The sequence below is a fragment of the Leptonychotes weddellii genome, chromosome 3 (genome assembly GCF_054177405.1).
Source record: "Leptonychotes weddellii isolate Sample4059 chromosome 3, ASM5417740v2, whole genome shotgun sequence".
In the NCBI taxonomy this organism is placed as follows: domain Eukaryota; kingdom Metazoa; phylum Chordata; class Mammalia; order Carnivora; family Phocidae; genus Leptonychotes; species Leptonychotes weddellii.
Genome location: NC_138371.1, coordinates 49,393,991 through 49,419,871, shown reverse-complemented (window position 1 = coordinate 49,419,871; position 25,881 = coordinate 49,393,991). Strand labels below are relative to the sequence as shown.

The 25,881-nt window shown below is 38.1% G+C and overlaps 2 protein-coding genes across 24 annotated transcripts in view; both read right to left on the bottom strand.

Moving 5' to 3' along the window:
* Window positions 1–911, bottom strand: part of TTN (titin) — a 270,727-nt gene extending 269,816 nt beyond the window's left edge. For all 23 annotated transcript variants that reach the window (XM_081814090.1, XM_081814067.1, XM_081814082.1 and 20 more), the window contains exon 1: window positions 705–911. The gene's annotated coding sequence lies outside the window, so the exon portion shown is untranslated. The remainder of the gene's footprint in view (window positions 1–704) is intronic.
* Window positions 912–15,205: 14,294 nt separating this feature from the next.
* CCDC141 (coiled-coil domain containing 141) overlaps window positions 15,206–25,881 on the bottom strand; it is a 205,280-nt gene continuing 194,604 nt past the window's right edge. The window contains exon 27 of the mRNA XM_081814059.1: window positions 15,206–15,282. Within this exon, the coding sequence (XP_081670185.1) occupies window positions 15,277–15,282 (6 nt within the window). The 3' untranslated portion in view covers window positions 15,206–15,276. The remainder of the gene's footprint in view (window positions 15,283–25,881) is intronic.

Below are 25,881 nucleotides of genomic sequence, written 5' to 3'. Positions count from 1 at the left end.
AAAATACATGAGATACTGGGTATTTTATAAAACAATTATAATGTAGCTTTTTCCCCAAATTTCTAAATATGTCACAATTAACTTGTCTAAATTGGTCATTTATTCCTAGTGGATAGGTCCATTTTGTTGCTTTAGCACTTGCTCTTGAACGGCCTTTGTGTAATTAGGCTGAAGGTATGCATCTAAAATGTCATGCTCCCAAAATAAACTCTCCACTGTTGACTGACAGCGGGCAAGTGTTCTGTCACTGTCCCGCAACTGATCCCTCAGCAGTCGATTCCCTTAAAAAGTCATCAGGGTGTAGCTGATACCACATGCATTTTATCAGAGCTATTCTTGGTGCGTCTCACTTTTTCACTGAGTAACATAACCTTGAACATTCTCAGCAGACAAAAAGAGTCTAGGACAGAAGCAAACATTTCTATCACCATTTCCAACCTCGGCTTCAACACTTTTAAGACCATGGGGTGGGTTCACACAATTGGAATCACTGCCTGGACTGATTCGCCAAAGCACTGAACTTTTTAAAGAAAACTGAACGAGCAGATTTAAATAATGGATCGGTAACAACAACGAGTAGTTAGACAAACACCCCTACATAGGCTCGTCGCCTACGCCGGAATACAAAGTTCTAACTGGGAACTAGAAATCAATAAGGAAGGGACTGTACTGTTAAAAAAAAAAAAAGTAAAGATGCCGCTCACCTGATTTCTCAAGAGTGCCCAAAAAGGGTGGGACGAAGCCCCAGGTTGCTTCCGAAACGACGTCCTATCTGGAGCTGGTTTTTTCGACCATCTCCGACATGAATCGGTGAGCCTCTAAACTTAAAAACAAAACTACACAGTCCGAGACTGTGTAGTTTTGCTTTTCTATGCAATCCCTACACCCGAGGCGAGGCTGGGAATGCACGACTGCTCAAGAGCCAGGGCTGGGCTCTGCCTTTTTATGTGCCCGATCTGCTGACAGCCCCACATCCCCGGCTGATTGGCTGCCTCAGGAAAGCATGATGGGAGACGGATCTATCTGGTGGTGTCACACACCACCTGTTCTTCTCATTGGCAGTGCTAAATTTAGCACCTCGAAAGAGGCTTTACCAAGGAAATAGAACTGTCTTTAAAGAGTAACTGTATGGAGGCTCAGAGAAGAGCATTTGTTGCCCATTGTTAGCCTCTGCAGACACTGATCTGAGGAGGTTTTGCGAAGGTAGAAGGTATTTGTGGGCGGTTTTATGAAATAGCCTTTCACCTGAGGGCCTTCCTGCCCTGGGACTCAGGCTCCATTCCCCTTCCCTTCCCCCATACAACTGACCAAATGCACCTGTCAATCATGACCGCAGATGAGGGCATTTATCTCAGGCATCAGACTTCACCTTCTTTGAAGAATGAGTGCCTCTAAACTTTAGCATCAAGAGAGCTCCTTTATACTATCTGCGTTCTCCAGAATCCTCTTGTACTTTAGGGAGAATTAAGGCAATGTTAATGAGCTAAGTGTTTATTCAGCCCTGGAAGAAATAATGGTGAAAGACAAAAGCTGAACTCTGTTTAGATTTAGTCTGTGCGGTATAATGATTTCACTTTTTTCAGATTTCATTTCTTTCTGGCATTCATACTGACAAATGTGCATGCACGGTTTCTTAACAAGTAACCAACTCTTAACGTTTAAATCATCCATAGGGTTCTTTTTCCGGACACATGAAGGCTGCTTTACTTATCTCTGGAGTTCACTGTTATTAATGGGAAGTGGTTAGGAGATGATATAGTTGCTATTTTAAGACTGAATTTAATTTCAAGCAGGAGATATTTCAAATACAAAAGAGCATACCAAAAGATCTTTCTAATGGTTCAGCTGAGAGATTTGTAAGACTTCACTAAGAGGGAAGAAAATTGTCTTGGTGATACTGGGAAGAGACTTTTCTTAATAAAATGGACTAAAATTTTAAAACTTAAGGTCAATTTATTTGTATCTATAATAAAAAATGTTCCGGGTTGTGGGAGACCTTGACCATGCATCAGGCTTTTTCACTTCTTGAATATTTCATACTTTATAATTACTTATGTAGTGATTAATTTATTAACATTGAACAGAGCTAAACTCTCCTGGACAACTGATGTAGCACAATTCTATAGACCAGATGACACCGTGTATTTACTTAAACATCGTCCCCTTTACTTCAGTGTTGATGTCTGTATTGCTGGCATCATTTTCCCCTCTATTGACTCTATCTTCTGTGATCCTGTTCGATCGACTTATTCAGAAACAACTAGTTTCGTGTCAGATGTCTTAAAAAATATTTCCATTTAGCGACTTCTGTTACAGGCAAGCTGCCAGTCATAAGGCAAAGTAAGACTAGAAATGTGTGATCTTTCTGATTTGGGGTGTTCACCAATTGGCTATCTATTTAAAATGTGTTTGTACTTGTGTGTATGTGCATGCGTGTGCGTGTGTGTGGTGTATGGTGTGTGTCACGTATGTATGTTTTTAGATTCATTTGACCTAATGTGAAGCATGTTGATGTCTTGTTATGTTTGTTGGAACCAAAGTCAAAGTACTTTATTTCTTATGGGAACTAGAGAGAATGAGTGGGTAGAACCTTGAAGCTTGTGTCTTCTAGTGCAAGCTGGTGCAACACAGGAAACTCGAGAGCCGGGAAGATGGACCATATATTATAAAAATAAGGTCAAGTGTCTACCTCCAAAGCTGCTTGTCTTTTCATTGTTCTTGAACATTTCTAGACTTGTCAGTATTATCAAGATCCTTGCCTTTTTTTTTTTAAAAAAAGATTTTATTTATTTTTTGAGAGAGACAGAAAGAACACAAGAGGTGGGGAGAGGCAGAGGGAGAAGCAGACTCCCCACTGAGCAGGGAGCCCAATGTGGGGCTTGATCCCAGGACCCTGGGATCATGACCTGAGCCGAAGATAGACATTTAACTGACTGAGCCACCCAGGTGCCCAGATCCTTGCCTTTTGACATTTACATCCTTATATGACAGAGTTAAGAAAGACAGGAAAAAAGAAAAAGGAAAGAAAGCAGGAAGGAAGAAATAAAGAAGGACTATTAGTAAATAACACACTACTCTAGAAAGAAGCCATATTGTTGGATTAGTGAATAGTAGTGATATCATGGTAAGCATCAGCTTTAAAATTAAGTATGCCATAGTTGGAATATAGTAAGCTAGCCCAGTGGAAACCAAATACTACTCTGATTTGGTTTGCTGATGCAGTAAGATCTTAATTTACCACCCTAACAGTGGGGCAGAGTCCCATAGATAATCCAAAACAGCTGATAATTCAAATATAATGCCTACTTAGTTTTGGAATGCATGGCGTGATTCTGTTTTTGAACATCAGTGAAGGCAATTCAATAAACATTTATTAAGCATATGCTCAGGACTGAATACTGTGCTAAATTATAATTCTAGATTCTGTCATCACTTAGTGACTCAACAAATATCCACTGAGCGGTGACTTTGTGTGAGGCATTTTGCTAGATGATGGCCAGACAGCTGTGACCAAGAAGAAAGTTGTGGCTCCTGCACTCCTGGGGACTGCAGTCTAATACATTCTAACAAATTCTCAGTATCTATGACTGAGACCTAGACTGGGATAGGCATTAACTCAGACAGTCACTCCATCTACACAGTTGCTGGTGGTGGCAGACTTTATTTTAAGATTTTTTTTTAATTTATTTGAGAGAGAGAGAGAAGGGGGGAGGGGCAAAAGGAGAGAGAGAGAGAATCCCAAGCAGACTCCCTGCTGAGCCGGGAGCCCGATGCAGGGCTCAATCTCAGGACCCTGAGACCATGACCTGAGGTGAAACCAAGAGTCAGAGGCTCAACTGACTGAGCCACCCAGGTGCCCTGGTGGCAGACTTTATTTATACTACCTAGAACCATTACCAAAGGAAGGACTTACTGCAGATTGAAAAATGGGTAGTTTTTAAAGCTAGTGTGAGTCCTTTCTGAAAGAAAAAAGTAAAATTAATGTATTTATAATTCATTAACATTTTTTTGTGTGTGAGCTCTTTTTTTAAATACAGTTCAGGCACTGGGATTATAGCAATGGGCACAGCAGACAAGAATCTCTGCCCTCAAGGAGTTTGCATTTTAGTAAGAACAATAGTACCTAGTAATATATCTATAAAGTCTACAGATTTATCTCTAAAGTATTTCAAAGCTAAAATGTAAGCTCATCACTGAGCTGTTAATACATAAGAACGTAGTAAAGCAAATTCAGGAAGTTCACAGGGAAGAACTTGTCACCCAAGCAAGCCATTTTAATGCACTATCATATGTGTTCCTTGAGTTATAAAGGCAGGCAAAGTTACCGTGGGGATATGAGAGGCAAGAAAGTGCTGGTTAAAATTCAAGAGAGGACTTCTCTTTATCCCTTTTTCACTAGCTCCAGTTACAACTGCTTTAGTGGTAAGATCAAGTCGATTGATTTCTAACTATTTATAGGTGTACTAACAGTCACTAACACATTTAATGCCACATTAAATGCAAAAAGATTATTTTACACACATACGATACTTCTACCAAAATAAGAAAGATCAAAACTTCAGCTTCACACTTCTCAGGAGCACTGACTCCAGGGGCACGTGTAATTTCATTCCTACCCGATGTGGGTTTCAGGCACCTCACCTGAATTCCTGAGTATCAGATACGTCTGTTGTACACGGGGGATTATAATATCAACTTCAAAGGGTTATTGGAAAGATTAGGCAACAGAATGAATGTGACCGTGCCCAGGACAGTGAGAATCGGACACGTGGTGGGCATTTTGTTTGTTTGCTCCTGCCAAGTGGGACACAAAAGATCATCATTTCTGTGCTTAGTAATATTGATTTGATCAATTATCTAACTACCTGGCTGAATATCCAGGGTGGTGTTTCCTAAGAAATCTTTGAAAAGTCCAAAAGTGAATTCACAGAAACACATGTCTTGTCCCTCTCTGAGGAATCTCAGAAGGTGACATGACATTTACACGTGGAATGAAACTACTGGAACTTTTTTTTTTAAGATTTTATTTGTTTGTTTTAGGAGAAAGAGAGTGTGTGCGTGAGTGGGGGGAGGGGCAGATGGAGAGGAAGAGGGAGAGGGAGAGAATCTCAAGCAGACTCTGTGCTGAGCCCGACGTGGGGCTCAATCTTATGACCCTCAGATCATGATCTGAGCCAAAACCAAGAGTCTGACACTTAACCACCCAGGCGCCCCAACTACTAGACCCTTAAAGAAGAAATAAGCTGGGTTTCTGGAAGTGTGAGATAGGACACCATAAACCAGATCAGATCCAACCACCAGCTCACTGGAGGTGATATTGTCATCAGATGATAAGCTTTACACCCACCGAAGGGAGGAAGTCAGGCTCATTTTATCCAGTAACTACTACAGACACAGGACTAAGGATGGAGGGCTTTTTTTTTTTTTAAATTTTATTTTATTATGTTTTGTTAGTCAACATACATTACATCATCAGTTTTTGATGTAGTGTTCCATGATTCACACCCAGTGCTCCACAAGGATTGAGGGCTTTTCAGGGTCAAAAATGTATGTGGGAGCTGAAAATTGTTGTGCCCTGAAATACAAAAACAAATCTGCAAAAATGAAAAATACATGTTTATCAAATGCCTACAAAAGAAGACAAGTCAACTAATCAACTGCATTTATGCTGGGTATATTTTAATAGGCTTGATATATTAGGGGGTGGATCCTCCAAAAACAAAAGAGCCTGTATGAGACAAAAATCTAAAAACGAAGGCAGCTCTATTGTATCAAAAAGCAAAGGTAAGCTTTGAAATACTTGAAAGACCCTTTGAGCCTTAAGTGATGGCTTGTGTTCATATGGAATTCTGAAGATTCTGTGTGTCTATTGAAGAGATTTCGGGCTTCTTACTTCTGTGTTTTACCCCATCTATTTCAAGTACCCCCTCCACTCCATTTCCACCCTTAATTACAAATATAGAATCCTTCTGAAATAAGCCCTTACTGTGAAAGCCAAGTGTGGGGTGCTGGATATTCTCTGGTTGCCCTTCTATATACTTCTTACCCCTTTCCATTCTATCTTGGGCCCCTAAGAGGCTGAGCCCTAGAGGGGTCCTCCCTTGCCTCTGGCTTCTGGCACTGGGATTATAGCAGCCCAGGGGAAATGCTGGCAGGAGCGAGTTTAGGATATTAATTCTCTAGGATCTCTTCTTGCCTGGCTGTAGTTTGGCCATGGCCTTCATTTGCCATGGCCATGCTCCTCTTGTCAGGGGCCCCTTTTCCCTTTCCTACAGGTACTTTCTTTGGGTTCCAGTAACTGCTCCATTCCCATGTTTCTAACTAGGGCTTTATACTGTTGCTATTCCCAAAGCTCTTTGCCATCCATGTTAGTGTTCATGAACCTGCCCACACCTTGTAATAGTCCTTCACTAAACCCTTTGCAGTTGTGCTGTTGAGTTGTGTTTCCTGCCCTGACTATGACCTGACCTTGTATGGAGACAATAATAAAAACTTCTCTCCTTCTTAAGGTGAACCAACCTAAGCATTTATCTCCATTGCTAGATAATTGTCTCAATTCCCAATAGACTTCTTCCTTATCCCTTTTTCCCTCCAGGCAGCTCATATTTTTAACATTAAGTTCGGACTTCCATTCCTTTCCCTCTCCCTCCCTCCTGTCTTCTTTCCTTCCTTTCTTTTCCTTCTCAAGTGTTTTTCAAGTGTCTTCCATGTACCAAGAACTATGGGGGATACAGAAAATGTAATGTTCTTTGCTTAGATGTTAGTTGGAAAGACAGCAAGAGAAAGACAAGAGAGCTATGTAACAATGCAAGGAGACACAATGAAAGGAAAGGGTCAAAATGGTCGCTAGAGACACTAAGTGCTCAGAAACACAGCGATGGAGGAGGGCAGTACAGGGTGTTAACAAAAGCAGAACTTCTCATGGAGAGGGTAACTTGGGCTGGTGTTTTTATTTCAAAAGAATTGAAGTATTTCAGCAAAACCACAAAAAATAGATAAGAGAAATGGAAATAAAGAATACCTTTCAGAGAAAATAGGAACAAAGTAGAAAACTAAAACCATGTCAAAGAACAACATAAATTTGCAAACCAAGATGCCAAGATATTTGTTATAGTTGATCTTCAGGTAGGAATGGGAATTTCCTGGAAGGTAATTAAAAACAGAAGCATAATTCTCAATAGAGAGAAGGAAGCATACCAATTTCTTGAGGAAATGCAATTTTTCTAACACTGAATTTTAAAGATAAGCCAGGTACAACTTTCCAAGAGGGGGTACTGAATGATATACAGAACATAAGTGTTTAACAATATATTTAGAGCAGATGTAGTGACCTAATTTATATGTTGATATTTTTGGTGAAAGCTTTTAACAAAATCCAGGGCATAACACTAAAAGACAATTCACCAAATGCAACTGAATGGAGGGACTAAGGAAATATAGTCCAAGTTTTAAAAAATAAGCATGGGAATGGGGCTCCAGCCCCTGATTCATGGGTAGGATTTATAATATGCCAAAGATCTTGGGTAACTATCACCTCTCTCAGGTGTTCCTCTGATAAGAATTGAAACTGAAAGCCAAGAGTACTCTGGTTAGGATCTTGGTGTTCTGTGTGGTTGACAGACAAGTGATTAATGTTATCTTTAGGAGTGTTTAACAAAGATCACATTCCCTGTTGTAAAGGTTCCACATTTTCTCACTGGCATTAACAATCACAACTTTACACTCACCAAGTAATTTATATTTTTCGTAAATAAATCCACTTCCAGTTTGATAATTATGGTCTTGGAGTGTAGATATGAATTTAGAATGGTCCTTAGAGACACTGAGTGGATCTTCTCTTTGTAAATGTGTAAGCGGCAAGCAAACACCCTGGGGAAGGTCAACTTGAAATGCAAATACATCTCTCCCAGTGTCGGAACCTGCTGCTCCATGAGACAAGGCTAAAGGCACTTGTTACATGTTTTTCAGGAGTCCACGACATGAATTGGCTTTGGAGATGAAGCCATGTCATGTGTCCGTGTTAGAACCTGCCCAGTCAAGATAACTGCCTCAAACCTCTGTTTCTAAGACTTGTTTAAAGACGTTAGGAGATAATATTTGGCAGTAGGTATGAGCAGAAATAACCACTAGAGAAAGAAACTGAAGTGATTAGTCAATTTAAGCATTTGATCTTCAAAGTTCTGAGGGTCAAAACGCTGTGCCTATCCATAGAATAAAACCGGTGGGGTGCCAAATGTTTACGTAGTAGGTTCTTGACATTGAGAGATTGAATGTTTGTGAGTTCGACACATTGTAAGTATATTCACACTGTTGGAGTCATGGCTGTTAATTTGGGGGGAATGTGAATTTGAATCATGTGTATAACACAGCTGTGTACCAGCGTGTCGCTTGCTAATAAGTGAGCCTATAGCAGTTGAGAGACTCATTAATGTGTGGCTTTAGTTCTCTATTTGTGTTACATAGAATTGTATTACATGATAAAAAACACTTGTTCTAGGAATTTGTAATAGAAAATACTCACTGAAAGCAACATGTGTCTGCCAGTGGGGAGTATTTATACTGATAATAATAGACCATTTGGTAACTATTGAAAAACAAGAATAATGGTAAAAGGGAACTTGCCTTTACCAAAAATTACAACATACTATAAAACTACAGAAACCAAACTGCAAGGTACTGACACAGTAATATAAAAGTAAATTATTAAGTAGAGAGTCCAGAAATTGATCTAAGCAAATCTGAGGAATTAATCTATGATGGTTTTGTTCATAATGGTGCTGACATTACTGGAGATTTATTTAGAAGAAAGCACCTCCCACCATGTAAAATAAATCTCAAATGGATTAAATATCTAAAAGTAAAAAGAACATAATAAAATACAATAACAACTTATAGGAAAATATCTGTGGAAACTCACAGGTTGGAGAAACTATCTTAAGCAACACTGGAAACTCAGATGCTTTAAGGAAAAGACAAAGCACTGCACCAAGTAAATAATTTTGTATGGCACAATCTACCCTGGTCAAACTCCAAAGATTGAGGGACTATGTGTCTGTATATGTCAGTAAAGGGCTGAGTGCCTCAAAACACAGAGGTATAAGTATAAAAATGTTTTTTTAGCACTGTTTGAAGTGGGAAAATTTTGGAAATAATCTACATGTCAGTCAACAGGGAATGGCTGAATGATTTATGGTATAACCATGGTATGACTATTATCCAGCAGTTAAAGATGAGTTAGACCCACCCACATATTACCCCAGAAAGATGGCCATGACAGTAGGTGAAAACCAAGTTGCAGAATGATATACAATGCATATCATTCCAGGTCACAGCAATCTGTCGCAGTCATCTGACTTGCTTGTCATTGTATGTATGTTCTGCTATTTTCTTGATTATTACCTGATTCTCCCACTGGGCTGTAAATTCCATAAATTTCTTAAGCAACAAAATCTGTTTAGTTGGCCTTTAAATCCCCGACTCTTGGTACGGTGCTGTACTAGACAGAAGATGATCATTACATATATGTTTAATGAAAATTCGTGGTAAACTTCTGGAATGATACAGAAAAATTGTTAAGAGTGATTTTCTTTAGAGTGTTCGGCCTATGTGTCTCAAGGCAAGGGTGAAAACTTTTTAATTTTTACCTTATACCTGTCTGAAGCATTTGATTTTTCCTCATAAGCATATATAACTTTTCGTTTAAAGAGACTAAATATTAGGGCACCTGGGTGGCTCAGTTGGTTAGGTGACTGCCTTCGGCTCAGGTCATGATTCTGGAGTCCCAGGATCGAGTCCCGCATTGGGCTCCCTGCTCAGCAGGGAGTCTGCTTCTCCCTCTGACCTTCCCCCCTCTCCTTCTCTCTCTCTCTCTCAAATAAATAAATAAAATCTTTAAAAAAAGAGAGAGAGAGAGACTAAATATTAGGGTAATGTATACAAAACCAGTTGTGAAATTAAAAAATAAAATTAAAATTTATAAAAATCTAGTTAATGAGAAACAGACAAAACATTTTCTCCATGAAAGACACCCCCTTAAATGGTTCTTCTGTGGCTGAAAGTGACTAAAGGCTGAACCCAAATGTAAACAAGGGAAACTGTAATCATGCAGGGGAAAAATGACTGGAAAGAGGCCTAATATATTGAAGTGTTTGTTATGTTATTTGGGTGTATGTATTACTTTTATAAAGAGCAAAAAAAAATTCAAACACTGACAAAAATCAGTTATGACCATCACCAACATAAATAAGATAAGGCAGAAAATGAGCCTTCTGGAAAAATCTTTGCTGTAGGTGTTGTGTCTGCCTCTCCTGAACCTGACCTTACCTTCCCCAGGGCTTCCGGAAACTCCATGTCACTGTAAACAATTATTTTATTAAAGTTTTCATTTTATTGTATATTTTACATCTGTTTTTAATACATAACATAGTAATTAGCCTTTGCTTTTTCACGGTACACTATGTAGTAAGTGCTCAATGTGGAAGCTGTTGAGAGATGTGATTTGCATGGTCTTTCTACACCTTAGCCATACAGTTCCTGTCCTGCAGGTCTTGGATGACATTCACTTCTCTCCCACTCCAACTATGCTTTGCATCTTGTCCTCTCTAGGTCTCTTCCCTGGGGAGTGGCTTTTCTTCTCACATCAACAGACTCATTGAAGCTACATCTCCTATAATCACCATTATCATGGGCAAAGCCTAAACATGCATTCTATAACCATATGTACACTTATCTTTTTTCCTCCAGTCTCACAGGAAATGGGTCTATTCCTCTTCAAGGCTAGACCAATATTCTGGATCCTTCTTCTCTTGTTCCTGCCCAGACTTACACTTTTCCATTTATACATTTAACCTCCCCTTTCTAGAAGCTTCTGCCCCTTACCTCTTAAATATACCATGGTCTTGTTTGTCTAAAAAACCAAAAATAATAAAAGATACAACTTTCTCATGACTCAGCATTGCCCTCTGGGTGCCATTCTATCTCTTTTCTTCCAATAATCACTCCAACTAAGATAGCAATCCACATTAATTGAAGATCTGTCCCTATTATATGCCAGCCACCATAGTGACATACCATATATGTCCTGGGATCGAGCCCTGAGTCAGGCTTCCTGCTCGGCAGAAGGCCTTCTTCTCCCTCTCCCACTCCCCCTGCTTGTGTTCCCCCTCTCTCTTTCTGTCAAATAAATAAATAAAACCTTTAAAAAAAATAATTCATAGCTGAGCTTATTGCTGCATTTATTGCTTCATTTCCTACTCATTTCATTCCCTCATTTAGCTTTTCTCATCATTCTTCTCATGCTACTCTTATTTATAAGCCCAATGGGCATTTTTCTTTTTTTTTACTTTTTTGCAGCATTTTTCATTGTCACTTGTTACTAATTCCTGATGCATCCCCAGCAGGTTGCAACAGGTCTTTTAAAAATAAAGTACTTTTTTATAATGCATAATAGTATATGATGTATTAGAGAACTTCAAAATAAAATTTGCTAAAGGAAAACTATATTGAATGATGGAAAAGTCAGTGACTTCATAGCACTGAACTTGAACTACTCCTTAGACTGTGTCTTCCTTTGGCTTCAGATTCTTTAACAGAACATTTTATATATGAGCAACACTTAGATTTTCCTGCATTTCGTCTCTTCACCACCGGCACCTACTAACTTATACAATTCCTCTTCTAAGAGTTTTCTCCCAACTTGAATCCCATGAGACCACTGTCTCTGGAGATACCCTCTTCATATATTCCTGGCTCATTCTTGAGCCATCCTTCTTCCTGCCTCTTTCCTCGTGTTAGCTCATCTACTTTCAAGGCTTCAACTACATCTTGATGACTTCAAAATGATATCTCTGGGGGTGCCTGGGTGGCTCAGTCGTTAGGCGTCTGCCTTTGGCTCGGGTCATGATCCCGGGGTCCTGGGATCGAGCCCCGCATCCCGCTGCCTGCTCGGCGGGAAGCCCACTTTTCCCTCTCCCACTCCCCCTGCTTGTGTTCCTGCTCTCGCTATCTCTCTCTCTCTGCTAAATAAATAAGTGAAATCTTAAAAAAAAAACAAAAAACAAAAAACAAAAAATGATATCTCTGGCCCTCTCAACTCCCGTGAGCTCCGGATTCACTTTTCACCATCTACTTGGTATGGCTGAGAGAATCCTAAATTCAAAATACCTAGATTGAACTCCTTATAAATCTGTTCCTCTTCTTGATTTTTCTCTCTGAGTTAATAAGGTCACCATCTACCCAATCACCCAACTTAGAGCACTGGGAGTTGTTCTTCACTCTCCCTCATATCTGCTTCTGAGAGGTCAATAAATGGTTCTAATTCTGCCACCTAAATATATCCCAAATCTTTGTGGTTCTGTTACCCACTGCCACCCTCAGATCTTTATTTCTCACTTGTACGATTGGATTTCATTCTTAACTGTCCTTGGCCACCTCCAATCTAAATTCCACATCAAAACCCAAATGAGCACTCCACAATACAAGTTTCCTACCACTTCACTGATTTAAATCTTTGGCAACTTTTGGGAACTCTGAATTGCTTGAGAGACTGACCGAATCCATTTTCCTCCACCTCTGACTTTCCGGCCCCGTTTTCACTTTGCGCAGCTCATGGTCAGGTGCAGCACTGCGTACAACAGTGATTGACATGCAATGAGTGCTTGTTATGAGCTGAATCGTGTCCTCCTCCCCCCCCCACAGTTCATATGCTGAAATCCTAACTGCTAGTACCTCAGACTGTGACTGTATTTGGAGATAGAGACTTTAAAGAGGTAATTCAGTTAAGATGACATTATTAGGGTGGGCCCTGATCCAATATGACTGGTGTCTTTATAAGAAGAAGAGATTAGGATACAGACATACACAGAGGAAAGACCATGTGAAGACACGGGAAGAAGATGGTGATCTACGAGCCAAGGAGTGAAGCCTTAGAAGAAACCAACCCAGCTGACACCTTGATCTTGAATTTATAGCCTCCGAGACTGTGAGAAAATAAATTGCTGCTGCTGAAACCACCTAGTCTGTGGTACTTTGTCAGAGCAGCCCTCACACACTTACACCATGCTCAATGGAGTATTTCTGGAAGAAATGAACAACTTCACAGAGAAAAGTACTGATGACTTTTTGGTGACTGATTTTCTCTGAAGCCCTGGAGCTTGCTTTCAGGAAATGAGAGTGCAGCAGGCTGGAGCAGGTGGGCCTTTCCGGGTGCTGATTACAATATTCCAGTAGAAAAGGCAGCCCAGCTTTTGGCCCGCACTTTGCATCTAAGTGTTAAATGTTTACTCTCCCATTTAAAAAGCTAAAGCATTAGCAGTAAAGTTCTACTTTCAGCAAATTCTTTTCATCTTTAGAGTGAAGAAACACTCACCACTTGCCTGTGTGATAATAGATTGTAGCGTGGGCTGGGGATGCTTGTAGAGGCCCAGAGGAGGAAAACAGTATGATTCACCCTAAAGAATCTCGTAGAGTAACAAGTATAAGGTCTAATGTAGGCTTGAAAACCCTCTAAGCTTTAAGAAAATACAAAGCAGGCCTGACATCTAGAAACCAGCAGGCACCCACAGCTGGGGCTTGGGTCTTTTGATTGAACATAAACATGGAACAGCAACACAAAAGAGGCGACTCGAATCAGGATGGATCAAGACAGGGACAAAACTGCCCCATCGACTTGTCTGAACACAAACATGAACACTGTCCAAGCCCCCCAGATGACCCAGCAATCCCCCCGCTCCCTGCCCCGCTCATGCGAGTGACTGCTACTTCTTGCCAGGTTCTAGCTTTTACATCTATCCAGTCTCCCTGCCCTACATATAAAATGTAGTAAGATACTGAAACATAGACTTATCCCCACCTGGGATCCACAACGATGCCCTCAACATTCCCCCAAGTCACCTAATCGTACGTCGTCTCTAGCCCCCTGTTACCGAGGTGCCCCGCGATTCCCTTTGTTGCAATAAGCCGTACCCCAGCATGTTTAACTGCAGATATGTTCCTGATGGTCTGTTCCTGGGAGGCATTGATGTTTTATGTTTATTAATAGCTATATATGCGCATGTGTGTGTGTGTTCACAACATAAGGCCTGGAAATACAAATAACATAACATTAATAGTATTTGTCTCTGGGTGGTAGGTTACAGGTTAATTTGATATTATTTTTTGCTTATCTATATATACTGAGTTTTCTACAATAAAGATTATTGCTATGAATAATAAGAGTAAAAAGCTATGTAAACTAGAGAAATGACATGCAAGAGTAGAATAGAAAGAAGACTATTTTAATAAGTCACGAACATCTTGTTAAGAAATGGAGTGCAGAAAAAGCAGTTACCAAGGCAAGAGTTGGCTCTCCTCAGTCCTTACAGCACCATCTGAAAGCAGGCAGGCACGGCACACTCTGGAAGGCACACGTCCACTGAAGCGCCATCGTGTTAGGAGGAGAAGCACATCAGGCCATCTGAGCCTAATGATAATGAATTCAAACGTACCCTTCTAACTCCATGCTCACGGAGCAGCCCTTTGAGTGGTAATTCGGCTCCGCTGCTAGCTTGCTATATGGGCAACTGCTGAATAACTGAATTCTACATCTGAAACTAATGATGCATTATATGTTGGCTAATTGAATTTAAATAAAAAACCCCATATTCACATTTTAAGCAGTGATTAGTTTCAGCAACATATCACCTGTCACATTTACGAATGCTAATAGATATCATTTTATTGCTTTTGTTTCATCTTTGGTTTACAGTTTTTTGTTTCCTAGTTTTGTAAACCTAAAGGACTTATATTTAGCTTAATATTTGCACAAATTTAAATAATAAAGTATTAAAAGCAATGTGAAAAAATTCTTGGGATCTGCAATATATTTTCCCTTCAAAAATAGATTTCTTTATTATTAAAGTTCTGAGTAACAGTGTCACAACTGAAAAATCTAAGTGATGCTTAAAACAATGGCTCCATTTTTGTGTAAGAACCATAATTTGATAGACTTCACATTTTTATCACTTTGAAAATTAGTTTTCTTTAGAGCCATTTAAAAAAACTAGTAAACTTTATTTTTTAGAGAAGCCTTAGATTTACAGAAATATTGAACAGAGAGTTGTGAGAGCTCCCATATATTCCCTTCCCACACATACAATTTCCCTTATTATTAACATCTTGCATCAGCATAGTGCATTTGTCACAGTTGATAAGCCAGTATTCCAGATACTGCAGGGTGGGATATCTCTCCTTCTTGGAGGTGGGCAGGTCCAATGCATTCTAGGAATGTTGGAATTTTGTCTAGTACTAAAAAAGAAAAAGATACTTGAGATTGCTGATATAAGGCACATGTGCAGTATTTAAAAACGTGTTCACTTTTAGAAGTATTTATAAACAACGTCAGTTTTCTTTTACTAAAATCTTACCATCTCCTAACATTTAGGAATCACCAATAGTTTTCCGAACTAAAAAAAAAAAAAGCGAAAGCAAAAGAAAAACCAAAACCCATTAAGCTGACTTTATCTGAAGAGTAGAGTCATCTTGTTATATTCTACTTTCCTCACATATAAGAGGGAGAGAAGGACCGGACCGGAGGGGGAGCTTTTTCTTAAGCTACTAAATAACTATGCTCTCTGGGGGATCAGTAAGGGTTTCCAGAGTAAAAAGCCACACTCTCCGGTGTCCCGGTGGCTCAGTTGGTTAAATGTCTGCCTTCGGCTCAGGTCATGATCCCAGGGTCCTGGGATCGAGTTCCACATTGGGCTCCCTGCTCCGTGGGATGCTTGCTTCTCCCTCTCCCTCTGCCCCTGCTTGTACTCTCTCTCAAGCTCTCTCTCTCAAATAAATAAATAAAATCTTTTTTAAAAAGCCACATTCTTGGAGAGTATACTATAGACACAGATCTCCACAGATTGATATCAATGATATTTAGAACCAAGCAAGTAACCTTTGATCGCAAAATGGATCTAGCCTCTTTGCCAAAAAAAAAAATGGTAAAATCGTATCCTTTACATCTTTTTTCCTATCAAATTCCAGGAGAATGCAGACTACAATCTGATGAATTCTGTGGGCTTCTGTTTGATATATTTGATTAAGCATTATCATTATCATTAACCTGGGCCATGATATGTTAGAAATTTTAGTTCTCATAACAAATTTTTTCAACTAAAACTATTTAGTAATCTACCCAGGATAGTAGAAATCCATTTAAGAAAAAACTGATAAAGGATAAGGTTAAATAATGAACCAACATTTTCATGAAGTCCATGTTAATTGGTGGATTTTATTTTCCAAATTTTGTTGAACAAAGCACCCGTGTTTGATCCTGACCAAGCCCATGCTAACTTGTATCTTTAGAACAGCGGTTTCCAACCGGAGATGGTTTTATACTGGGGATATTTGGCAATATCTGGAGACACTTTTGATCGTCACACCTGGGGGGGCATGCTAATGGTGTCTAGTGGCTGGAGGCCAGATATGCTGCTAACATCCTTTGATGCACAGGACAGCCACCCCCCAGTGTTAATCGTGCCAGGGTTAAGGAGATCTGCCTTTGAGGAATACACCATGAAAACCACAGTTGACTTATTTTTCACTAACTTCAGTAAGTGTACAGATATCCTATGGAAGCCTCTTCTCAAACCCCAAGCAAAATGCAGTTTCTACGTAGAATATTTTCTGGTCAATGTACATAGAAGCTGAAAAATTTTTAAAGCATTCTATTACATTCAAGGGCATAAGTGGAATATATTTATTGTATATGTTTCTTAAGCATAGCAGTAAGCATATTTCCCAAGTAAAGCCCACCAGTGAGCCTTCCCCTTGTTTATCTGGCATATAACACTTTGGACACTAAGTCATGATTTACTGCAGTTGATGTTCTATCACAGGGTAGCCGATTAGAAAGATGTAGTTACTTCCCTTTGAAACTATAGCTGCTGCTCTGCCCTCTGGCTCACTTTGAAAATTGGTGGTTCTGAATGCTTAAGATACTATTTTTACTCTTCTTATTTGGCTGTGACTTGTGTAACTATGTTCCTGCTTCTCGTTTTCCTTGGTTTGGTCACACTGGTGGGGAATGGGTGTGTGTGTGTGTGTGTGTGTGTGTGTGTGTGGTGTTTAGGACAAGGGGAGGGGTCCTAGTCCCTCAGACAAGGCTCAGATAATGTCTCTTTCAGGATTATCTTCACTTTGAAAACCAGAATTTATAATTTCACAAAATCAGATTTTCATTTCAGATATGTATTATTAATTAAACATACAATCTCTTCCTTTAAACATTTTAAAAACAAGGAAAATGATATTTGAACATATTGGGCACTAAAAAATACCCACGCTTATGTTCAATTTAGAAGAAAATTATGAAGTGCTCTATTTGTAACTGGTCTCGATGCAAAAAGAAGATATCATTTTATTTGTTTTATTTTTTATTTATTTATCAGAGAGAGAGAGAGAGAAAACACAAGCAAGGGGAATGGCAGGCAGAGGGAGAAGCAGGATCCCTGCTGAGCAGAGAGCCCAATGCGGGACTCGATCCCAGGACCCTGGGATCATGACCTGAGCCGAAGGCAGACGGTTAACCGACTGAGCCACCCAGGCATCCCAGAATATATCATTTTAAAAAGTGACTTAAACATGGTTAGTTGTCTCTTATTGAGAATGAGAGCTGAAGTTGATCAAAGTGAAACTAAACAATATATTTTAGAGAAAACATGAATTTATATGAACCATTCAGAAGAAAGCATTAGAATATGTAAAAGCTTATTTCAAAAGAGATCACAATAGAAAAATAATTTGGCCTCATTTCAATATAATAAAGATTAAAATTTTTAATTTGCCAGGCACCAGGGTTAAGCATCTGCCTTTGGCTGAGGTCATGATCCCAGGGTTCTGGGATCGAGTCCTGCATCAGGCTCCCAGCTCAATGGAGGGTCTGCTTCTCCCTCTGCTCCTCCCCTGCTCATGCTCTCTCTCAAAAATAAATAAATAAAATCTTTAAAAAATATAAGAATTTTAATTTGCCTGACACTGGTACTGAGCTTTACTTTAAAGCAGGTATTGTGTGAATGGACATGTTGATAACCCTGTTTAGAGGGCTACAGTCTCATGAGGTCATCCATGTATGAGGTGCTTCAAGATTCCACATGGTAAACATGTAGAAATGAATTTTTAGGTTCTACTATGCCACTGTGCATATTTAGACTCATTCCACTCAAGAAGAATGTTCAGGATGTCATAGCATGTCACAGCATCATAGAGTGATAAGATCGATACCAGCTGACTTCCTCTTTTCTAATACAGAGATAATTTTTCATCAAGTACTATGTGGGATATTCTCAGTTATTTTATCAGTCAAATGATTCATACACCACCAACAGCATTTCTGCATTAAAGGGCTTTGACACTGGGACTTTTGGAGGTTGAATAAGAGCCAGACAGTGTTTCAAGATACTAGTTTTCAGCTGACTCTATTTGGAGTCTGATAGCTACATATATTTTTTCTTCTCTGGTGAATAAAGAGAACATTCTATGACCGCCAAGGAGTATACCATTCTCACCAAAGAAAGTTCTTATCTGCCTATTGCTTCCCAGGGAATTTTCTTTAAATTTTATCCTAAAATTTAGGTGGCCTCTTGATCATTTGGCCCCCAAATACCAAGTCCTTAGTAATATCATCTACCTGTACTAATGAGAAAATCAAGAATGCATTTGTGTGTTTAACACCCCTTAGAGATCAGTGAGAGCTGGAAGCACTTTTAGAGATGGTGTAATTTATACCATTATTCACAGGCAAGGAACATGAAGGTTAGAGATTTTAGTTGCTTAAGTCCTCAGAGCTTTTCTGTAAGAGAGCTGGGATTAGAATTTAGGTCTTTAAAAGAGTAACATTTTAGAGGAGTAATACAGAATAGCCCATATCTTTAAAATAAGTGCTCACTTCTATATGAATGCAAGATGATTAAAATAGGCTCAAATGAGTGATGTATTTTATAAAATCAGTGTTCCACTATTTTAATAAGCATTGTTTAAGGATTTCAATTAACTTGTAAAAATGTATGTGACAACCTCAACAAAAAAGCCTATGTTTATCCAATTTAAAGAAGATTCAGATGCCTGTAGGTTTCTCAGAGCAGCTTTAGTAGAGGGGCTGAGTTTTATCTCATATACTTTATCTCCAAATGGTAATTCTAGATTAGACATGTAAAGTCCTATCTATCGTTAAAAAAATACAATGAAAGTGAAAGTGAACCTTGGTTATAGTTTCTTTCTTTTTTTTTTTTTTTAAAGATTTTATTTATTTATTTGAGAGAGAGAGAATCAGAGAGAGCACATGAGAGGGTGGAGGGTCAGAGGGAGAAGCAGACCCCCTGCTGAGCAAGGAGCCCTATGTGGGACTCGATCCCGGGACTCCAGGATCATGACCTGAGCCGAAGGCAGTCGCTTAACCAACTGAGCCACCCAGGCGCCCTAATTTATTTCTGATAATGTACACAGTGTCATATAATTTAAATACCAATGATACTCATTTTAAATGTTTGTCAATGTTATTAAAATAGACATATGAAGTTTGTATTGTATATGGAGTCAAAACTATACTTTAATGTTAATAACATGAATACCAAAGTTTCCTTGGTAATCTCTATTTACAGAAATGGCAGCAGTAGATCATAATCTTCTAAAAATTAGATTGATCACTTTTATTGCACAACGTTTAAGGGAGCACACCATAACTCAAGGTTTTAGGTCTTTTGAAATAGTATACTCTGGGAACTCAGCTTAAACTTTCCAAAGAACATATAATGTTGGCATGGATTTATTGGCTATTTATGCTCATTGGTGGGACATATAGGTCTGAGTGTAACTGCAAGTAGTTTCTGATTTTTCCCCCCAAAGGAGTTCTAAATATAGAGAATATTTTTCCCATTCTGAATGAACCTTTGGCATGTTTTCGAACAGACAAGCACTATAGCCATTATGATATGACTGACCTGCGATGGCCCTACGAGACTTAGTTGGACAGCACTATGGGTTTGGAATATACAAGTTTATTATTCTTCTGGTACCTCCTGGTTTTGCAGAGTTCTTGGTGGTGGTGCCTAAACCCTACACATCGTCAAAACTATCTGATTAAACATATGATGCCTAATCTGAATTCATTTTCAAACAGGACTCTACCACTCTCAGAGTAGTCTATATCACTCTAACTTCTTTTACTGTTTCTTCTATAGAAATCTGTCAATCTATCTCAGTGTTTCTATGGAAACCAATGTTGAATTCTTCCATTTTGAATCTTACAAATTGGGAGCACAGGTGTAACCAGTATGAAATTATTGCATTCAAGGCTTGAACTCTTTAAAACCCAAGGTATTTTCTAAAAACAGTGTTTCTCCAACTTTAATATGCATAAAAATGACTTGAGAATCTTGCTAAAATGCAGGTTCTGATTCAGTAGGTTTGGGGTGGAACTTGAAGTTCTTCATTTTCAATAAGCTCCCAGGTGATGCTGATGCTGCTAGTCCTCTGTAGCAAGAAAATACCAGATAAAATCAAGCAGTTGACTTATAGCAACTTATTTTTAGAATGTATAGTTCCAAAGTGGTTGTGAAAAAAATATTTTTCTCCTACTTTATATTAACTCTTCACTTAGAAAAAATCAGATATAAAAGGCTGGGGGGCTGCCAAGTGTAAATACACAATGGAGAAATGTTCTTCTTTTCTATCAATCTGAAATTTTGCAGATTGGCTTTCTCCTACTTTATATTAACTCTTCACTTAGAGAAAATCAGATATAAAAGGCTGGGGGGCTGCCAAGTATAAATACACAATGGAGAAATGTTCTTTTCTATCAATCTGAAATTTTGCAGATTGGCTCACACAGGCTAAATCTTAGAGGTTTTCTTCACAGTGTCTGCATACTAATGTGGAGGAAACTTCCCTGAAGCTAGCCCAAGGATTCTCAGGGTCAGTCCTGGTGGCATGAGCATATGGAGACTCTGAAGAGGCCTGGGATGACTCTCTGCAACAAGTATTTGTAAGACTTTCAGAGGACAACCATTATGGACATAGATAAAATTAGATGCATTCATATATGAGTTTCTAGGTATGTATGGATGTATATGTATATGTGTGTGTTTACTTCAAAATAGAACAGAGAAAGAAGAAGGAGAATACTTAAAAAAAAAAAAAAAGAAACATGGGCGCCTCGGTGGCTCAGTCGGTTAAGCGGCTGCCTTGGGCTCAGGTCATGATCCTGGGGTCCTGGGACTGAGTCCCGTGGCGGGCTCCCTGCTCAGCGGGGAGCCTGCCTCTCCCTCTGCCTGATGCACCCCCTGCTTGTACTCTCTCTCTGGCAAATAAATAAATAAAATCTTAAAAAAAAAAAAAGAACCCAATGTCCTAGAGAAGAACATTAACACACGATTGTAACTGGGTTTGCATTTCCCCTTCAGCACCGCAACAGTGCCCATCTTCCTCCCATTTGTCATTACATAATATTGTTAGAACTATTGTTTGGCATCTTGTCTTTACCATATCACCCGTTTATTGCCTTAGATAATATTTCCTGTTTGTGTTTGACACGGAATTCCATTTCAGTGAATTTCATCACCACAGTTCCATGAACCCGAAAAATATTTAATGTGACCATTGGATTAAATGATGACGTGTGTGTATGCAGCATACAACTAGTGACTTAGTGTCTGGGAAAAGAGATTCCCTATTATTTCATCTCTCCTAGACATTTTCTCCTTGAAATTAATGACATGGTAAGAAAATATAGGAAAAATGAATTCAATAGCTAGTTCTTTTTTCATAGAGAAACGATACGCTCATTGGTGCGGCATGTAATTCTGAATGTAACTGCAAGTGGTTTCCGATTTTTTTTTCCCCAAGGGAGTTTTAAATAAAGAGAATATTTTTTCCCATTCTGAATAAACCTTTGGCATATTTTCAAACAGACAAGCACTTTATAATATGCCTGGCCTGCTGTGGCCCTAAGGGATTTAGTAGGGCAGCACTAGGGGTTTGGAACAGAGAAGTTTGCTATTCTTCAGGTACCTATTTTGCAGAGTTCTTGGTGGCGTTGCCTAAATCCCACTCATCATCAAAACTATGTGAGTAAACATGTGAAACTTAAATCTGAATTCATTTTCAAACAGGACTCTACCACTCTCAGAGTAGTTTCTTGCGAGAAATCAGCAAATTCGACTTAAGAAAACTGTCTTCACTTGCTTTGATTATTGTCCGGTTATAAAACAGGTCACTATTCTACAATGGGATGTTAAATAGGAGAATATTTCCTATCAAATATTAAACACCATGATGATTTGAGCAGTTGCATTTATTAAGAGCATTTGTGGGTCAATATTTATACAAGAATAAACACCCCCTATGTGCAAGAGGCTGAATGAAATGCTAAATGTATTGTTTTTACAGAGATTTAATGTTGAATTACATTTTAAGGAGCTCCCAGTAGAGCAAAGAAACAGATAAATAAATTCTATTGTTTCTAGGTACTTAGTAGACATAATATACATTTCATTATCCACATGCATAAACCATTAGCAGTAAAAAAGAAATGAACACACAAAACATTTGTTCTTGAAGTAATCATATATGCTTTAATAACTTTAAGAAATGAGCTAGAGAAATCCACCTTTAAGGACCACATTCAGTACTTCATATGGAAAATTCACATACAATAGCCAATGGATTAAAAAAAAACCCAAGAGCAGCTTCTTGAGCATGATTTATGGTATTACATTTAAATAAAAGTAACCTCTAAGTTCTATTTTAGAAATAACTCTTTTAGGATTGCTATCTCTGAGGAATTTAAATAGATTTATATTTGAAGTTGATATATGTGTATATAGATCGGAATAGTATTTTCCTGTTTTGATCTGCTATCTGGGAATTCTGTTTGAAATTCACTGGTTTTTAATTATACATTTACAAAACTGCATACATGTCTGTATTATGCCATGCTAAAATAAGAAAAGTCCATTTCTTCATTAACTCTTGGTCATGAGTTGCTCATAGTATTGGTACCATCAAGTGTTTTTCTAACCTCATTACGTCATATATCACCTGGGCATTTTATATGTTACTTAATTCATACAGATAAGAACTCATACTAACAAATAAGTACACACACACACACACACAAACACACCCCATTTGTATCACCAAGATCCAAAACACTTAAATGGTTTTTATTAATTCCTAATGATACTAATGACATGTGGTATACTGTGCTATATAACCATGGTTAAGACAATCAATGATAATTTCTCACATTTAAAGAAACAATATAGATTTTCCTCATTCTAAGCCTCCCTGTGAGATAGCATCATTCCTCTAACTGGCTGATGGGTCAGATGGGTTAGATGTCAGAGCATGGAATGGGACTCATGCACCAAGAAAACTAGGCCCTGTACCTTGCTGCGTGTACACTTTTCATAATCCATTTTTAATTGTAATAGTAAATTGATATTTGTTTCCAATATATGATATGTTGCCATAGGTTTGAACAGAAACTACAATGAGTACTCTGCTTGAATATTCATTTCTAAGTCTTGGATGGTATCTTAACAGTACTTCACTGTTTACACATTTATCTTTACAAAGCTTTTGATAAAATACAAGATCAGTACTTGTCTTTGTAATGCATCAGTTAGTCTTCTTTTAAGTGATAAAGAATAATACCATTCTATTTTAGACAAATGATGTATATGACCAAAAATCACCTTCAAGAACATGGAAATAAAGAAAGCAGTTATAGTTAACATTTAGAAAATACAAAATGATTAGTTTCATTGAAGTTCCCAATTAAATGTAGGTGCCAAAGTAGTCATTTGTATTCTACCCTTCACTTAATTAATAGACTAAGGTATGACTTTATGGAACTGATTACTTTTAAAAGTATAATACCATGTCTGGCATATTTTAGCTCTGGTTTCTATCAAAAAATCTTAGAAATATACTAGCAGCATAAGCTCATCCTTGCTGGAAGGAAGTACTAATTCATGAAAGATACATTCTTGCAGTGTAGCAGAGTACCAACTGATAGATCGTCCACTCTGGGATTTTATGTCAGAGACCAAAAGGGCTCCTTTTCTTCTAATATTAAAATCATCATTGTTGGATAAAGCTCAGCTCCATGATGCTATAATTACAATGTCTTTCTAATTTTTCTCTCTTGGTCTGTTGATAATGACAATGGCCAGCAAATGATCAAATTTGATTTATGTTCCACATCAAGTATCCCCTTGCCCTGGTGAGCATCATCTCCTTCAAATAATTTATCTCTTTTGAAATCCCCAAAATATCATAGAAAGCTGCAAGAAAAATCAAGTGTGAAATGTTGCAAGTAGATGACAAATATCCATGATGTCTGTAACAAATTTATGGAAAAGGGACAAATTCATGTTACCTGCCCTTGCCCCTGCCTCTGAAAATGCTGATTCACTGTGATTCATTTATTGCTAACTCCCTGCCTTTCTCCTGGATGCAGTTGTTGCAGACCTACTTCCGGTAAACTTGCTGTGTTCACTAATTGGTTCCAAGAGTTTTTGGTAGATTCATTGGGATTTTCTGCATAGAAAATCATGCTATCTGCAAATAAAGATAGTCTTATCTCTTCTTTTCCAACCTGCAAAACTTTGATTTCCTTTCCTGTTTTGTTCACTGGCTAGGACTTCCAGTACAATGATGAATAAGAGTTGTGAGAAGACATTCTCACCTTCTTCCCAATCTTAGGGGCAAAATGTCCAATCTCTTTCCATTAAGTGTGATGTTAGTTACAGGATTTTTGTAGATAATCTTTATCAAGCTGAGGAAGTTTCTTCTGTTGTGAGTTTTCTGAGATTTTTTTTTTTAATTTTCATGAACACATGCTGCATTTTGTCAAATGTTATTCCTGAATCAATTGACATAAGCATGTGATTTTTCTTCTTTTGCCTGTAGATGCAGTGGATTATATTGATTGATTTTTGAATATTGGACCAGCCTTGCATACCTGGAACAAATCCCACTGGTGTATATAATTCAACTTAGTCATTGTTGTATTTGATTTGTTAGTATTGTGTTGGGAATGTTCATGTCTATATTCATGAGCGATATTGACTATAGTTTTCCTTTCTTTTAATATCTTTTTTTTTAAATCTGGTTTTAGTATTAGGGTAATTCTGATCTCATAGAATGAGTTTTAAATGTCCTCTCTACCTCTATTTCTTGAAGAGATTGTGGTGAATTAGTATTATTCCTTCCTTAAATATTTGGTAGCTTTACCAGTGAAACCATCTGGGCATATACTTTCTTTTTTGGAAACTTATTTTTTATTGCTTCAATATCTTAAAGAGATATTGGGTGATCCAGGTTGTCTCTTTCTGCTTCTGTGAGTTTTGATGGTTTATATCTTTCAAGGAATTGATCCATCTCATTTCAGTTAATCGAATTTGTGGCTTAGAGTTTCTTATAGCATTTCCTTATTAGGCTTTTAATATCCAAGGATCAGTACTGATATATTTTTATGTTTTCCAAAATATTTAAAAATTTCTCTTGAGATTTATTTTTGACCCATGTGCTATTTAGAAGTGTGTTGTTTAATTTCCAAGTATTTGGAGATTTTCTAGCTATCTTTCTGATGTTTAGTTTAATCCTGTTGTGATTTAAGAACATGCTTTGTATGATTACAATTCTTTTCAATTTAAGTAAGGTGTGTTTTATGGCCAAGAATATGGTCTATCTTGGTGAATGCTCCATGTGAGCCTAAGAAGAACATGTATTCTGCTGTTGGTGAATAAAATACTCTACAAATGTCAATTGGATCTAATTGATTGATAGTGCTCTTTTAGGTCATATATATCTTAATACTTAGGTGTTAGTAGTCCCATTTATTGAACTTTG